This window comes from Phyllostomus hastatus, unplaced genomic scaffold (genome assembly GCF_019186645.2).
Source record: "Phyllostomus hastatus isolate PE091 unplaced genomic scaffold, TTU_PhHast_1.1 phas_scaffold_21, whole genome shotgun sequence".
NCBI classification, from domain to species: Eukaryota; Metazoa; Chordata; class Mammalia; order Chiroptera; family Phyllostomidae; genus Phyllostomus; species Phyllostomus hastatus.
In genome coordinates this window covers 48,284,894-48,300,876 of record NW_025334017.1, presented here as the reverse complement: position 1 = coordinate 48,300,876, position 15,983 = coordinate 48,284,894, and the positions used below count along the sequence as shown (strand labels likewise).

The 15,983-nt window shown below is 73.4% G+C and overlaps 1 protein-coding gene across 1 annotated transcript in view; it reads right to left on the bottom strand.

Annotated features, from left to right (window-relative positions):
- The window catches only part of ADGRB1 (adhesion G protein-coupled receptor B1), a 56,224-nt gene that overhangs the window by 9,551 nt on the left and 30,690 nt on the right, over window positions 1-15,983 (bottom strand). The window contains 7 exon segments of the mRNA XM_045861531.1: window positions 3,766-3,851; window positions 5,514-5,580; window positions 6,884-6,953; window positions 7,329-7,479; window positions 8,178-8,280; window positions 10,354-10,457; window positions 15,828-15,969. Coding sequence (XP_045717487.1) covers window positions 3,766-3,851; window positions 5,514-5,580; window positions 6,884-6,953; window positions 7,329-7,479; window positions 8,178-8,280; window positions 10,354-10,457; window positions 15,828-15,969 — 723 coding nt within the window.

Sequence of the window (15,983 nt, the reverse complement as noted above, 5' to 3'; positions counted from 1 at the left end):
GTCCAGCCAGGACAAGGACCCCCAAGCCTGTGGAGCCTTGGTGAAGGGCAGAAACTCCCCAGGCTACCCACTCTGCCCTGTGGGCCAGGCCCTATAGGGGACCTGAGTGCCAAGGCTGGGACAGGCCCGCCCCTACGTACTCACCTCTGACCTCTGACCTCCGGAGACAGGGCGCAGCAGCCCCACGCCCTCCTGGGCCCCACCCTCCCCGGCCCCTTCGCCACCTCCACCCCCTCCACCAGTTGCTAAGACCAGGGTCCTCAAGTCCAGGCCCAGGTTTCTCCTCCGGGACAGAGGCCCTGCCCCCATCCCAGGGCCTGCCCCAGCTCGGGGACCGCTCCACGCCCGCCCACGTTGGGGGGGGCTAGGCCAGAGCGAGGGGTCCCCCGGGCCACCCCTTCTCCCCAGGCAGAGCAGGAGCTCCAGAGCCGCACCTCACAGACATCCTCCTCCCGGCCCACCCCAGACAACTTGGGGTCTCCCGCAGGCCCCTCCCCTGGCCCCCCGCAGACAGCAGCGCTGCCCTCGAGCAGGAAGGACCCTGCCCTGTGCAGGGCCCGGGTGGCCGCCAGCACAGAGGGGGTTTGGCCGGGCAGGGAGGGCTCCTGGCGGACCCCCCGATGGACTTCCCTCCTCACCCAGCGGCTGGCCTCACCCCTGCATGGCCTCGCCCCCCCTGCCCCCACGCCGGCCACTGCGCCCCCGCACTTGGCTCGGAGCCCAGAGGAGCCGGCCTCCTGGGAAGATGTGCGTCGCGTCCACCCCGTGACGGCTGTCCCTCGCCCCCGCCAGGTCCCGCCCCAGTCCCCCCCATCACGGCGGGTGGGGCCTGGCGGTCTCTCTCCTCACCTCCACGTGGGCCTTCTCTGGCTGGGCCCGGACCCCAGGTCCAGGGCCGGCGGGGCCCGCGCCACCCCCACCCGAGTCCTCGTCCGCGTCCTCCCTGAGTCATCTGCTCGCCCGGCCCGAGGCCTGGCAGGCCGGGCCCCGCGCGCCTGCGCCGGCAGACGGCTGAGCCTGGGGCCCTGAGACTCCCTCCCGCAGCCGCTGCCGAGGCCGCGAGCAGGAGCCCACGCAGGCCCGCCGTGCCCGGGAGAGGGGAGGAGCCGGTGGGGGCGGCCGTGGGCAGTCCCCTCCTCTGCCCCCTCGGGGAAGTCAGGAGCCCCTCGGCGGGGGCGGGGGCTCTGAGTGGGGCCACTGCCTCCGCCTAGACTAGCGGTGTGACCCCCCAGGGCCTGCCCCCGGGCTCTTGGTCGAGGCCCCGCACCCCAGGGGGAGGTGCTGTTCTCCGTGGGGGCTGGCGTGGGGACCAGGAACGGGACAGCACCTGCACCCAAGGGCAGTGCCCTGCCAAGTGTGACCCGTGTTTGCCGGCTGGTCGCCCGGCAGCCCACCCCTCCCCCACCCCGTGCTGCAGAGGCTCAGCCAGCCCAGCCGGCCCTGACCCGGCCCTGACCCGGCTCACACGCTGCTCACGGGTGGGGGGGCACTGCGCCCCGCACAGGCTCCCGTGGTCCTGGGCCCCCGGGTCCAGCGCAGAGAGCGGACACAGGAGGGTCCCAGGGTCAGGGACGTGGGTGCCACAGACAGGACCACACCCCCTCCAGGTGCCGCCCCCACCCGGGACGCCAGGCCCACGACGCCCTGCCCTGCTCCCAGCCCTGGGTGGCACGGGGACACCGAACGAGAATGCTGGCCCTGCCTGCCTGTCCCACTCTCACACACACACACACACACACAGGCCAACACACAGGCACACACATGCGAACACACGTGTGCCCACACGCTCACGCTCACGCTCACACGCACACGTGGGGCGCTGCTGGCCCAGGCTGCGGCACGCCCCCAGCCACCTGCCCCGTGGGCTCCCTGCCCTCTGGCCCCTCTGGCCCCCGGGGCCCTGGGTGGGGGCGGGGGCGGGGGCCGAGCAGGGGCTGCCTGGGGCCGTGGAGAGATCAGTGGGGATGGCGGGACGACAGCAAAAGCTTCAAACGAGCAAAACTCGTGACTCAGAGGACAGCAGAGACCGGCCAGCGTACAGGTGGGCGGGCGCCGAGAGGCACCCACACGGTGTCACGGGCAGCTTCGGAGGTGGCGGCGGCCGCAGAGAGGGCTCCGCACTCGCCCCGTGTGGGGGCGCGCCCGAGGGGGGCCCAGGGCGGCCAACTGCCAGGGCGACAGAGGCTGGAACAGACTTGGTTCTCAGAGGGAACAAGGGGGCAGGTGGGGGTGGCCAGACCGCAGTCCGGCCCGCGCCTCCTGGGGCGGGGACGGGGTCCCCCAGTGGGGGACGGGCTCGACGTTTGGAGGATGTGGGAAAGGGGTCTTGGGGAGATGAGGCCCGGGAGGGGGGAGGGATGGGACCCTACGCAGACAGAGGGGCAGGGCCCTGTGGCACTGGGGATGAGGTCCTGGCGGCCAGGAAGGACGGGGTGTGGGGGAGAGTGGTCCTCGGGAGGCCTGGGCCGGCTCCCGCCGGGTGCACAGGGCTGCAGTGGCCCACCCACATTGGCACAAAGACGCAAGACCCTCCGGTGGAGGCCACAGCTCGTTCTCCTGGTCCCCCGCACCTGGTCGGACGGCCCACGGCCCCGCCTGAGAGCGACCGGGGCGGTGGCCCAGCCGGCGGCTCTGAGCGCGCACGGTAGTGGCCCCGGGGAGGGGGGGCGGGGGGTGAGCTGTCTCCTGCCTGGGCTCCCGGGCCCCGCAGTACAGTGGGAAGGGGTCTCCGAAACAGGCAGCGGTCGGCCCCAGTCGGCCAGCCTGGTATCTTGGAACCGCCTCGCCGGGCTCCAGCCCTGCGCCACCTGCCTGAGCCTGCCTCAGTCTGCTCAGCTGTGCTGTGGGGCGCGGCAGAGCCTGCCTGGGGGGGGCGGGGACCGCAGGACACGGGCAGACAAAGTCCTGAGCCCGGGGCGGCGGGGGGGGGGGGGGTGCAGGCGGGCCCTGCGCCACTGGCCTTCCTGCCGCCCAAGAGGCGGGGGATGGGCCCACGCACACCGGCCGGTCCCCCGCTCCCGAACGGCCACCCCCGAGGCCGTGCGCCCAGCCACTGCGGGCACTCCAGGGCCCCAGGCGCTCCCCAGCAGGTTTCTGCCCGAGACCAGGGCCCTCAGGGGCCGGTTTCCTGAAACTTTGGCTCACGGTGCGGGGGGAGCAGGGAGTGGGGGAGAGGAGACAGACAGGAAGAGCAAGACTGGCACAAGGTGGGGGGGACCGCGACGCAGACACCGGCCAGGCCGAGGGACAGACAGAGCGGGTACGGGCAAGGTGAGGGGGGCTCAGAAGGCCGGGGCAGGACAGAGGGGGCCGGTCCCATGTGCTGCCGGCCTGGCGGTGACCCGGCACCCCTGTGTCCTGGGGCCCCCGTCCCCCGCAAGGCTGAGGGGCAGTGGGCTCCCACGTGGGGCCCGCCCCCCCACTGCTGGGCACGGCCCAGCCCCTGGGAACCACCGCCGGCCGGGCCGTGCGCTCCTGGCCAGGCTATGGTCTCCAGCGGGAGGCCACCCGGGCCATCCACCGCTCCTTCCTCCTGAGTCGAAGGCTCCCGGGGGTGGGGGGGGCCGACCCCGAGGGGAGGGAGGGGAGCACCGGCAGCAGCGGGGTCCCTGAGGACCCCCCAGGAGGCGTGCCCTGTCACGGGCCAGACAGGGGGACTGTGGCCCTGCTGGAGGCGGAGCTGGTGGGGGCCCCTCGCGCCCCTCTGCCGGTCCCAGCCTCTGCCTGGGCGGGGGGGGGGGGGGGGGGGGTGAGCCCGGGTCCTACCCCGCGCGCTCCTTCAGCTTCTTGTCCGTGATGCCGTCCTTGGACACCAGCTTGTTGAACACCAGGATCCCGATGGCCATGTTCACCTGCGGGCAGAGGTGGGCGTGGGGTGCCGGCGCCCCGCCCCACCACCGTGACCCCGCCTGCAGCCCCCCGGCCCCTGCACTCATGGCCCCCGCTGTCGGGGAGGCCCCCCGTGCCCGGGCGCCGAAGCTCAAGCCTCCCACGTGACCCCCCCACCGGACAGGCTCCGCCAGGACCCGGGAGCCCTGTCGGGCGGGGTGGACAAGAGGAAGGGCCGGGCCGGCCAGCGCGGGCTCACGGGCCGACGGGGGTCTGGTTCAGCGGGCTGTGTCGGGTGGGCGGCCCGGGGGCCTGCCTGCCATCTCCACCGTGGTCAGCCGCAGCGTGCGAAGCGGGGTTCCATTTGTCCAGAGGTCAGGGATCAGAGGTCAGGCTGGGGTCGGGGTGAGCCTGGCCCTCCCCAGAGTGGGGCTGACTCTGCCTGCCCCGCTCAGAGCGTGGGAGCGACCTCCAGTGACCTCCAGGCCGGCCTCGCCCCGCCCAGGCTCTGGAATCCCGCCCACCGTGGGGGGCTCACTCCCAGCCACCCAGGCGCCGCCTCCCTGGCTCTGCACCCAGCGACCCTTCACGGCCAGGCACCCAGGGGCGCCAGGGCAGGCCCTGCCCGGGAAGTGGTTCCTGGTGCCGCAGGGGGTCTCCCCGGCCGCCGCTCCGCTGCCACCTGGGACTCAGAGACGAGTCCCCAGGGCGCCCCTCAGACTCCTCCCTGGCCTTTCCTCCGAGGGCTCAGTCCCTGCGGCTTGGACGCCCGGGTCCCTGGGCCCAGGGGTCCAGGGGGTTGACCCCACACTCAGCGGGTGCCCGGGCCCTGCCTCCCACCATCCTGTCCACGTGGTTGGGGACGCCGTCACCAAAGACTCTGCCGCCCGACGGCACGGAGGTGACTTTCCCGGGCGACCTCCTTTGTCACGCGGCAGGGCCAGGGGAGGGCAGGACCCCGGCTGCCACCAAAGCTCAGCCTCCATTTGCACGTCCCCACGTGCCCAGGGGCCCCGGGGCCGAGGCCCCGCAGCAGTGGGTCAGGACCAGCCCTCCCTCCAGATGCATCCTGGGAATAGACACCGGATGGGACGAGGTTCCTGCCTCTACCCCGCACCGGGGGGAGGGGGTGGGGGGGTGGGGGGGCGCCCACCCTGAAATGGTCCCTGGCCGCTGACCGGCTGTGCCAACCAGCCTGGCATGCAGCCCCACCATGCCCTGCCCACGCCTCCCAGGGACCTAGGGGCTGGAGCCCGGCTCCTGAACTCCCCCGTAACCTGGGGACGATGACCCCGGTGGTGCCACTGGGCACTCCCTCACCCCTCACCGAAAGGACGCGGGGACGGCGGGGAGAACGCTGACGGCTGAGGGAGGGGACCCAGGGAGAAGCACGGCCCCAGCCCCGGCTCTGAGGCTCCCGGCCCGGGCCTCCCCCGGTGCACCCCCCACCCGCCCACCGACTCCTCACTCGGCAAACGTGCACAGGCCTGGTGGGCACAGGGCTGGTCCCCAAGAATCAGGCAAGCTTTGCTCCGAGGAACCCTAGGCAGCTGCCCCAGCCTGGCCTCTGCATCCCTGCACCCCCAAGGCCGGCCAGGGGACTGTGGACACCGCCCGCCCCACCCCGGGGACGGGGATCAGAACTTGTGGCCCCAGGCAGGAGCCCAGGACCACGTGGTCCGTACCAGCACCACGGCGGCGGCCGGTCCCACGAAGGCGTACAGCAGTCCCCCCTCCAGGGACAGCCAGCAGCTGGGGAGGGAGACAGGCTGGTTAGTGGCCGGGTGTGGGCCCCGCCCCGTGACAGGGGGGCAGGCACCACAGGCTGGGGGGCAGGGGAGACGCTGAGGGGGGTGGAAGCTTCCAGCGCGGGAGAAGCGTGCCCCCAGGGCGGGAGCCCCAGCTCATGCTCTTGTTCTCTGGCTTCAGAGCCCCGGGGCGGGGGGCTGGGCGGCACTGTGGCCCCCAGTTTACAGGTGGAGGAGCCGCCCCAGAGCAGGGGCTGGCCAACCCCGGCCCCCTTCCCTTTCCTTGAGACGCCGGGCTGGGCCCGAGCCTGGCCCTCCGCCCGCCCGCCCGCCTGCCGCAGCGGCGTGGCTGCGCACCTGGGCTTCTGCGCCCGAGCCTGGCGCAGCCCCTCCTCCCTTCTCACTCGTCACGAGCAGTGCTACACTGCCCCGAGTTTTCCCTGATGGCGGCCCCCGGGGCCTCGACCCCACAGAGGGTGCTGCCTACCCCCCACCCAGCTTCTTCCTTTCCCTGAGCCTTCCTCCCCCCGTGCCATCTGCAAACAGACCCTTCACCCTCCCAAGCCCACCTCGGCGACCCTGCCTTCCCCTGACCCGCCCGGGCCCACTCTCAGCACTGACCCCGCTGGGGCCCCAGGAACTGGGTCTCCGTTCCTATCCAGTGACTGCCCCCCCTCCCCAGACCGGGCGTTGCTCAGGGGCCCCCCACATCCTGTGCCCTGGGCTGCACTGTGACCCCAAGGGGCACAGCCAGTGTCAGCTGCTCCTCCGGGCTCTCATCGCCCCTCCTCCCCCATCCCTGCAGCGAGAGCCCCGCCGACCTCCGACCTCCGACCTCCGGCCCCTGCCCCCAGCCCCGCGCCTCAGGAAGCCGCACGCCGGGACAAGCCCAAGCTTCCCCGCCTGGCAGTCGAGGCCCCCCAGCCCTCAACCAGCTGATCCCGCGGGGTTGCTGCGACGTCCTCTGAGAAACAGGCCCCCCTGCCCTGCCCCGCCCCGCCCCCCCACCCCGGCCCGCCCAGGCTTCCCTGCAGGCCCACGGCTGCAGTTCTCAGGGCTCAGCGAGGCCGGCTGTCCTGTCCGCATCAGAGGCCGGGGGCTCCGCTCTCTCGGCCCCTCTGCCCGTGGCCGGGCAGAGCTGGCTAGGAGAGGGAGACGGCCACCCGGGAAAAGCCTGGCCTCCAGTTCGGGGCCACCCCATCTGCGAGGTGGGGGCGCAACCAGCTGCCGCCCTCTAGGGCGGGGGCAGGGCCTGGAGGTGCTGGGGGGCCCCGTCCCCGCGCTGTCCCCGCGCCGCCCGGACTCACTAGTTCACGGTGCTGTACCCTCGGGCCTTGGTGAACCCCACGGACACGGCCACAACCAGCGCGGGGAGCCCTAGGGAAGGAGCAGGGAGGTGGGTGGTCCCCCGCCGCCCACGCGTCTGGTGGAGGGCGGGGGGCCGGGAGGGGGCCGGGGCGAGGGCGTGCAGAAACGGGGGCAGGGCGGCCGGATCGGCAGGTGCCACGCTGCACTCCCCGTGACCTCTGACTTCGGGTGCACGAGGGGACACTTTCGGGACACGGGTGTCGGGAATGTTGACCGGAACACGGCAACTATGCTACGATGTTCTTCGTTCCCTGAGGTTCAGTCCCACTTGGCGTGGATAATTCACCTGGCAGCTCTGGGGCGGGCGGCAGGGGTCCCGGGCGGGCAGGGTGCCCGTTGGAGGGGGGGAGGGAGGGGCACGGGGCCCCGGGGGCGGGCGCTCACCCCAGCCCAGGCAGAGGAAGCGCTTGCGGACGAGGCGGTTGCGCAGGCGGCCGGTCACGGCCGTGTAGGACTGCCAGGCCTCGGCGAGCACCCAGCAGAAGGACGACAGGAAGAAGAAGTGCAGGAAGGCGGCCACCAGCGTGCACACCACCTGGGCGGGCGGGCGGGCGCGGGGGTGGGGGGCTGTGCGGGCCTCGACGCCCCCGGAGTGAGCGGCCCAGCGACCGCGGTGGTGACCAGGGCCAGCCCCGGGCAGGAAGCCACTGAGGGGTCGCTGGGTCCACGGCCCCCAGATGGGCTGAGGGCACCTAAGCCCCCCGGCGGGTGCTTGGGTGACCTGGCCCACAGATGGCCAGGGACAGACACCCCTCTCACCCCGTCACCCTGCCCGCCCATTCACAGACACGCCCGACGCCGGCCGGGCGCCCCCTGCGGAGCTCTGCTCTAGCCAGTCTGTCCACTAGGTGCTGACCTCAGGGCCCAGGGAAAGCAGGTCGCCCCCAGGGCCACAGGCCAAGGCAAGGACCAGCTCAGACTGGTGCCCAGCAGTGGGCTTGGGGCGGGGGCTCGAGCTGGCTCATCACAGAACTCCGCTCCAGCTGGACACTCGGGACCCCGAGTCCCAGTGTCCACCCTGGCCAAGCACCAGCCCCCGCCCCGTCCTGGGCCTGAGCCTCATGGCCACCGTGGCCAGAGAAGCAGAAGGACAGCAAGTGGCTCTGGTCCCCTGCTCCCTGAGTTCCCCGGGGACCCCGGGGTCCAGGCCCTGCTGGGGTCATCCCTGCCACCCTCGCCCACCCCACCTGGGCACACTGGGCCGGGCGGGGCGGGCCGGGGCCGGGGCGGTACCTTGTTGCGGGTCTGGGTCTGCCCGACGAGGATGAGCGCGTTGGACGAGATGATGGACAGGCAGAAGTTGATGAGGATGACGGAGCGTTCGGAGCGGATGTACCTGCGGGGGGTGGGGGGGGCGGGGGGTGCGGTCAGCGCCCGGCAGGGCCTCGCTGCACAAGACCAGGGCTTCTGCGGCCGCCCCGAGGGCAGGGGTTGCCGCCTCCCACAGACACTGCCGCCGCCGCCGCCACCACCACCATCATCACCACCACCACCACCACCACCACCATCATCACCATCATAACCACCACCATCACCACAACCACCATCACCACCACCACCACCGCCATCACCATCGCCACCTCCCCCGCCACGCCTGCCGCACCGGGCACCGAGTTCCAGTGCAGCCAGGCGCCAGGGAGAGCCCTGGGGAGGGGAGCCGCTAAGCACAGCCGCCCTCTCCTGCTGGGGTGACTCATCCTTAAAACGGCTTCTCCTCGTCATGCAACCCTCTCCCTGCCGGTTTGGCCCCCACCCCCGGGCAGAGCCACGGAGCACTCTCTCTGGGACTCACTGCCCACTCCTTGTCTTCACCCCCGCAGCGCCCCGCCCCTGGCCCTGTCCCCCCAGCCTGGTCCTGACCTGGAGACAAGAAGGTGGAGGGGCTCGGAATGGGGGCCCCAGAGCCCGGCCCGCGGTGTCTGTGGGACCCTGGGTGCCCGCCCCAGCCCCTCCGTGCCTCGCTCTCTCCCTCTGTGGGATGGGGCGAGGGTGACGGCGGCCATGCCTGGGGCGGGGGCTGACATCACAGAGTGGGGACACACGGGGGGGGCCGTTGTCACTTCTGCTCCCGGTTCCCACTCGGCCCCCCCAGCAGCCTGGGCAGCTGAGACCCAGGCAGGTGGCAAGGTGAGGACACAGCAGAGCGTTGGGGACCGTGATGTGCCCTGAGGTGGCAGGTGGCCTTGGGTGGCCCTGACCCTTCTCACGGTCTCCACTGCCCCCCAGGACGGTCAGGGCGGGGCCCCGGCTGCGGCGCCCAGGAGGAGGCACTTGGAAAATCGCCGGTTCCACCCCCCAGACGGCCCTGCGCTGCCCCACACCCCGTCCCCAGGGTCTGGGAGAGGCCTGTCCGCAGGGGTTCGGGGCACGCGGGCCCAGAGGAGGGACACGGCATGCTGACCACCCAGGCACCGCATCCTCAGGCAAGACAGAGCCCTCGGCTCACCGGCACCCGGCCGCCAGGAAAGGGGGGCCGCCCCCCACTGGCCGCATCGACCTCTCCCTGCTGGCCTCGGGCGCGATGTCAGCTCAATTATCAGCTGGCGCTGCCCTGCCCACAGGGCCGGACACGCTGGGAGTCCGGGCCGGGCCCGGGGGGGCGGCTGCTGGGCAGGCGGGTGACCTTGATTCACCCTCCTTGCCCCAAACCTCTGCTCGACGGGCTTCACAGGGGGCCCTGGGGGCAGGGAGGGGGCACGTGCCCCCCGCGTGGGCCCGCACCCATGCACTCCCCCGCACGGCTGTGGCCGCCTCACACCTGTACCCGCACCGCGCACCCGCCTGTCCCTCGCCCCAGGCGGGGGGCCGGCTCAGACAGCAGCCCCCGGGGCGGGCGCTCCTCCCCGCCCCGCCCCGCCCCGCCCCGCCCCACGGGCCCAAACCCGAGGCGGCCCCGGGGGCGCACTGCGCGAGGGTCTCTCCCTGCGGCCCAGCCCTGGGCTCCGGGAGGCCCGGGTGACAGGACGGACCGGGAGCCGGGGGACCGTGGGGGCCCTGGTGGGCAGGGAGCTCAGCGGGGGAGCGGGCTCAGAGGGCAGGAGCGGGTGCGGGCCGGCCCGAGGCAGGAGCCTGTCGGCAGAGCCGGCTCCACAGCTGGCCTGCCCGGGTCCCCGCCGCCACGTGCCCCCCCCAGCGCCCCGGAGCGGCAGTCAGGAGGGGGCCTGAGCAGCACGGTGGGGGGACGGTGGGGGCGGGGGTGGGAGTGCGAGGGGTGCAGGGGTGGCGGTGGGGAGCCGTCCAGGCCTGACGGATGGCAGGGGGCCGGGCAGGGCACAGAGGGGACAGGTGCTGCTGGCTGGGGAGGGGAGAAGGAGGGGGCTCTGGGCCACCCCCACCCCCGTGGCTGCCCCCTTCCCCGGCCCCCCGGGACCCCCAGTCCCTACACCCGGCCGAGCCGCGGGGACCCCACCTCCACACGGAGACGTAGATGATGATCAGCATGAGCAGCGTCAAGGACGACACGCCGCAGCCCACGATGAGCGTCACCGACGGCACCGCCACCTTCTCCATGTTCTGGGGAGGCGAGGGGAGGCCGGAGTGAGGGCGGGGCGGGGCGGGCGTGCAGCCGCCGGGGCAGGGGTCCTGCCCCCCCCCCCCACCCGAGTCCAGCCCCTGGGGCTCCCCCGCTCCAAGCAGCAGCCAGAGCGTTTCATGAAGAGCCACTAGAGGGCACCCCCATCCCCCGTCCCGGGTCCCCTGCCCCCCGGCCCCAGGTAACTCAGAACACACTCCTGGCTCTGCACAGGCCTGGGGTCCGGCCTGCCCCCTCAGTCCCACCTCGAGGCCTGGCCTGCACACCACGGGCCCGCCCCGTGGACCGCACGACCCACGGTGCATGCCGTGGGCCCTGCCGGCCCGCAGCCCCCAGAGGGCCCGGGGACTGCAGACCGGCTGTGCGGCCCCTCCCAACCTGCCGCCTCTCAGGTCTGGGAAGGAAGGTGGGGACCCCATGGCCTGAGGTGGAAGGGCTTCTTAGGACCCCCCGACCCTGCAGCCGACACCTTCCCACCCCTGGGGACATGGCTGGAGTGGGGGGCAGCTCCAACACAACCGTCTGTTAGCCCCCAGGGAGCTGGCTGGTCCCAGGGAAGGGGGCTCTGCAACTCTGGGCTTAGCTGGCCCTGAACTTTCAGGTGACCTCGGCGCCCCGCCCTCTGGGGCCCCAGTGGCCGTCTCTCCTAGCTGCCACCTGGCCAGGCAGGGAGCAGCAGGAAGTGGAGGGCAGGCGGGGCCCCAGGGTGCTCAAGGTCAGCCCGACCTGCTTTCCGGCACACCCTGGCCCCCGACACCCCTGGGTCCTGGCCCCCAACGAGGCCCGGCCGCCTACTGGCCTCTCAGCTGCTGCCAGCCTGCTGGGGGCCTCGGGCCCCGACCACCCCGGGCAGGGCATGGGTGTGCCCACCGAGCTCCCGCCAGTGTGGATGGGGGGCTAGAGACCCTGCTGGGAACTCCCGCCCCTCCCTCTGCTCTCCAAGGCCAAGGCGAGGTGTGAGGCCGCCCACCTGGGGCTCCGGTGCGGCTGCTGCAGACCCACAGGCCCGGCGCACCTCACAGCAGGCCTGCTGGCCCTGGGCCTTGGGCTCGCCGGCACGTCCGCTCCCCGGGTCGCCTGGGCGCACCACGGCTTCTGTGGGCGGCACCGCCGGCCCGCTGGGCTCGGCCAGGAAGCCTCCTCCAGGCAGGCCCCCGGTGACCCCAGGGGGACAGGGCACCGCTCCCACCTCAGCCCCCGTCCCGCACGCTTTGCCAGGGACGAGGACAGTGCCACCGTCTCCCAGAGACTGGGCTCCAGAGTGGGGGCCCTTGGGAGCCCCATCGCCCCATCACCCCATCACCGCCGGCCCACGGCTGGGAGCAGGCCAGGGGGAAACCGACAGCGGGGGCAGGGCGACCCCGGCAAGTGTTTCTAGGACACGGGGCTGGCCCGCAGCCAGCCACGCGGGTCACGGGTGGCGGAGCGAGCAGCTCCCGCCTGCTCTGCGGCCATCTGCCTCCCTGTCCCCACTGGGCCCCGCGGCCGCACGCCCGCCAGCTCGCCTCGCTCCCTCCCCTCTCCGCCTGGCAGGCCCTGGACGGCGCAGAGGGAACAGGGGACAGAGTGGGTGAGTGAGGGTGTCAGGAGACCCCAGGGCTCACTGCAGGGCCGGGCTGGGGACCTCGGGGTGAGAGGCGGGCACCAGGGGACGCAGAGGGCCGCCACCTGCCCGAGGCCAGCGCCCCGGCCGAGCGTGGGCCTGCGGCCTGGCGCTCTGCCCCTGCCCATCCCACGGCGGTCTCTCAACGCCCAGGTGACACCTCAGCGCCCAGGTGACACCTCAGCGCCCAGCCGGAAACGCGGCCCTGGTCCTCCCCGCCCCATCGCGCACCGAGCCTCTCCAGGGTGCCCCGGCCGCCCGCGTGGTCCGCACGGCTGGGCCACTCCCACCACGTGGACGCACACCTCTGCGCTGCCTCCCCCCCACGCACCGCTCTCCTTCCCGCGGCACCACCCCGGCCCCGCTCCGGCCCTGCCCGCGGCTGCCCGCGGCTGCCCGAGGCCTGAGGAAACAGCCCTGACCCTGGGCACCCGGGGCCGGGCCCAGGTCCGACTCCTCACCCAGGGTCCAGCACAGCACAGGGGCGCCGCCCCCACGCCCTGGTCCGCATGCCGCCTGCCCGGCTATGGCGGGCGCTGCAAGCACTGCACCCCGTCCCGCCCCCACGCAGCCCGAGGCAGGTGGCCCGGCCCCCTCACAGACGTGACTCAGAGCAGGCCGGCAGCCGCACAGCGGGGTCCGACGCTCCGGCTCCTCCGTCCTGTCTCCCTGCGCCCCCGCCCGGCATTCTCATCCCGAGCCGGCTCCGAGGGCCCGCCCACAGCGCCCCCCTCCACGGGCGCCTCTGGGCCCTCGTCCTGGCCGGGGGGGGGCTCGCCCCTCCAGGCCGCCTCCTGCCCTGCACTGCAGCTCTGCCCACTCAGACCGGAACCGGTGCCCAGCGCGTCCAGCCAGCGCCGGTGGCGGAGGCGGGCGGCCCCTCATCCATCGCCCTGCACCCAGCCCAGCCCGCTCTGCCCCCCACCCACGGGCTGCTGGGCAGCCCCGCCTCGGTCCTGCAGGGGCTCTGCCAGCCCCCGCCCCCCGCCCCCCAGCTTCCCACTGCACCACGCTCTTCAGGGCCACAGCCCTGCGCCCCAGCCCTGCCCTCTGAACCCCACCCTGCCTTCCACCTCTTGCCTTTCTCACCCTCCCTGGACAACCCCCCCCCACCCCCGCCCCAAGCTCGCTGGTGAGCTCCTGCTCACCCCTCAGGGCCCTGCCGCAAACCTCCGGCTCACGCCCGGCCCCCAAACGACCCCCAGGACAGAGGGCGCTCTGAGAGCGCGGCAGGCCCTGCCCCCCACAGGGGCTGCCCAGGCCTGTCCACACTGCCCTGCCCCGGGGAGGCTGGGACTGGGGTCTGCCCCAGCCCCAGACACTCAGGGGTCGGGGCAGCGCCCGGGGTGTGTGACCGGTCCCCCCTCTGTTCTCGGTCCCTCCCGGCCTGGCACCTCTAGGGCGACCTCCCCCTGGGCCTGCGCTGGACTGCGGCCAGAGGAAGGCAGTGCCCGGCTGCCGGCAGGCCCGGGGGCTCGGGCAGGCTGGAGCCCAGTCGGTGCCTCCGGCACCCTCGCCTCCCGCTCCCGCCCATGTCCTTCAGGGGTCACAGACCGGGCGGGGCCGACACCACCCTGTGCTACAGATGGGGAAACTGAGGCTCAGAGCAGCCAGGTGGCCCGCCCTCGGCTCCGCGGCTGCGGGGAGCCCTGCACCCCTGGCCTCGGTGCCTCTCCTGTGCCGTGGTGACGGGGTGCCTGCCACACCGCCCCCGTCCCACCTCCACGCACGCCAATACCACGCTCGAGGCTGCCCCCAGGGGCCCCTGAGCTCGGTGCTGACGCGCTGCCAGACGGAGCCTCGCGGCCCCCGGCGGGTCGGCCCCGCCTCCCGCCGGCCCCTCTCCGGGGCGGTGGGGCCCGGCTGCTCCTGCTCGGAGGCACCTGGCACAGGTTGGCTTTTCCTAGAAAGGCCCCCTTGGCACCCAGCCCCTTCACTGCCGCGTTTCACCAGCACAGCCGCCCACTCGCCCGTGCGCCACCCTCCCCGCGCACGCTCCCGGTGCCAGGTCTGCGCGCCTGGCCCCCACCCGAGAAGGGGGGGCGGTGCCTGGAGGCCGCTGGGCCCTGCTCCAGGAGCCCCCACCAGCTGGTCTGCACCTCACTGCCCCCCCACCCCGCCCTGAGCAGCACAGGGTCAGCACCCCCCGCCCCGGGGCAGAAGCCGAAGCTCAGAGGGGTGGGGGCTGCTGGGGGCTCACCGTGTGCCAGGGAGAAGCGTGCATCCAAGACTGGACCAAACACGTCCTCCTCTGGGCTAGGCAGGCCCTGGGCCGGGGGCACCCACCCCCCCACCGGAGCCCTCCTGCCCCGCACCTCCTCACATCGGGGACCCGTGCCTGGGCGCTGCCCTGCCTGCTGCGGCCTCTCGGGGGACCGAGGAAACCCCTGCCCCACCGGCCGTCCCCTGTGTGGCGTAGACTGCTGCTTTTGCCTGGGTTAGCTACGCAGAAAGCTGCCTCCTCCAGGGAGCCCCCGGGGATGGCCCCTGCTGCTGCCCCCAGGGCCCTGACCCGAGAACCAGCAGGGCCAGCCTGCCACAGGGACAGCCCGATGGAGGAGGGCACCCCTGGGTCCAGGGCAGGACCGCAGACCCCTGTCCATCCAGACTCACCTTAAGACCTTGGGTGAGACCCCCCTCCCCAAACCTTGGCTCCCCTGCCCATCAACCGAGGCGTTTAGTAGCAATGACCTCTAAGGTCCCGTCCAGCTCTGACCCTGTGGGGGCCCGTGGCTGACACCCCCGCCCTCCCCACCCATGTCCCCGAGGAGAAGAGAGTGGGTGGCATAGTCTCGGAGACAGCTGGAACTCTTCCACGGTGAGCCCGGGCCTCCGTGAGGGGGGCTCCTCCACCCAGCCCACGAGGCCGCCCCCACACCCGGGAAAGCCACATCCCCCCCCCCCCCGCGTCTGTCCTCCGTGTCTGCTGCCCGCACCAGGCCTGGGCCGAGGGGGCTCGGGGAGCGCACGCTCGGGCCCTGCCACCCTCGGGCGCCCAGTGATCGGGGCCAGGTCTTCCTAGGACCAGTGAGGGCAGCTGGACCCCAAGAGAGGGCCCAGCAGCCCCAGCGGGCCGGACTTGGCACCCAGGGCTCCAGCCAGCCAGCTGGCCCCAGATGCCGTTACCATAGAAACTGGCAGCCCCCACAAAAATCTCCAAACAAAAAGGAGGCTCCTGAGATGATGGGGCCTTTCTGGGGAGGCTGTGGACCCCGGCTGGGCTCAGCACCCATCCACCCTGGGACCCCTACGTGGGACGCAGCCTCCCCCGCAGGCCAGGGGCCACTCGGGGTGGGTGGGGGAGGCTCTGACTAAGGTGGCAGTGCTTCCCCGTCTCCCAGGAGGGGTGGGAACCTGCCACCCAGTAACGCCCCCACCGAGGGAAGGGGTCTGCCCCGCGCCTCCAGGCCCTGCCTTGCTCCCAGCCCAGCCGCCTGGTGGTGCCCAGCCTGGCTCCTCTGAGCACCGGCTCCCTCCAGGGCCCCAGGCCTCTGAGGAGAGTGGGCGAGACTCACCCATCAGACACTCCCGGGACCCCAGCCCTGCTCTGCCCCGCAGTCCCCAACTCCACACTGCCACCCACTCGCCCGCCCCCACCCTGCGGCCCGGGGGCTGCCGGGCGCACCGACCCCTCCCGCCAGCCGCCAGCCCCGCCCTCTGCGCGCGCCGCCCGCCCGGCGGTGACAGTCCGGCCGGAAGCCCCCTCCGCGCCCCCGCCCGCCGCCCTCGCGTCCCGCCGGGGTCTCACCGCGTCGGCGCTGAGCTGGGCTAAGATGGCGAAGGTGGAGAGCCGGTCACAGAGGCAGCGCGTCCGGAGGGCGTCGAGGGGCACCGTGCGGCAGCCGCGCCACGACCAGGGCCCGAGCTGCGGGGGGGCGGGGGAGGCGGGTCTGGGGGGAGACAG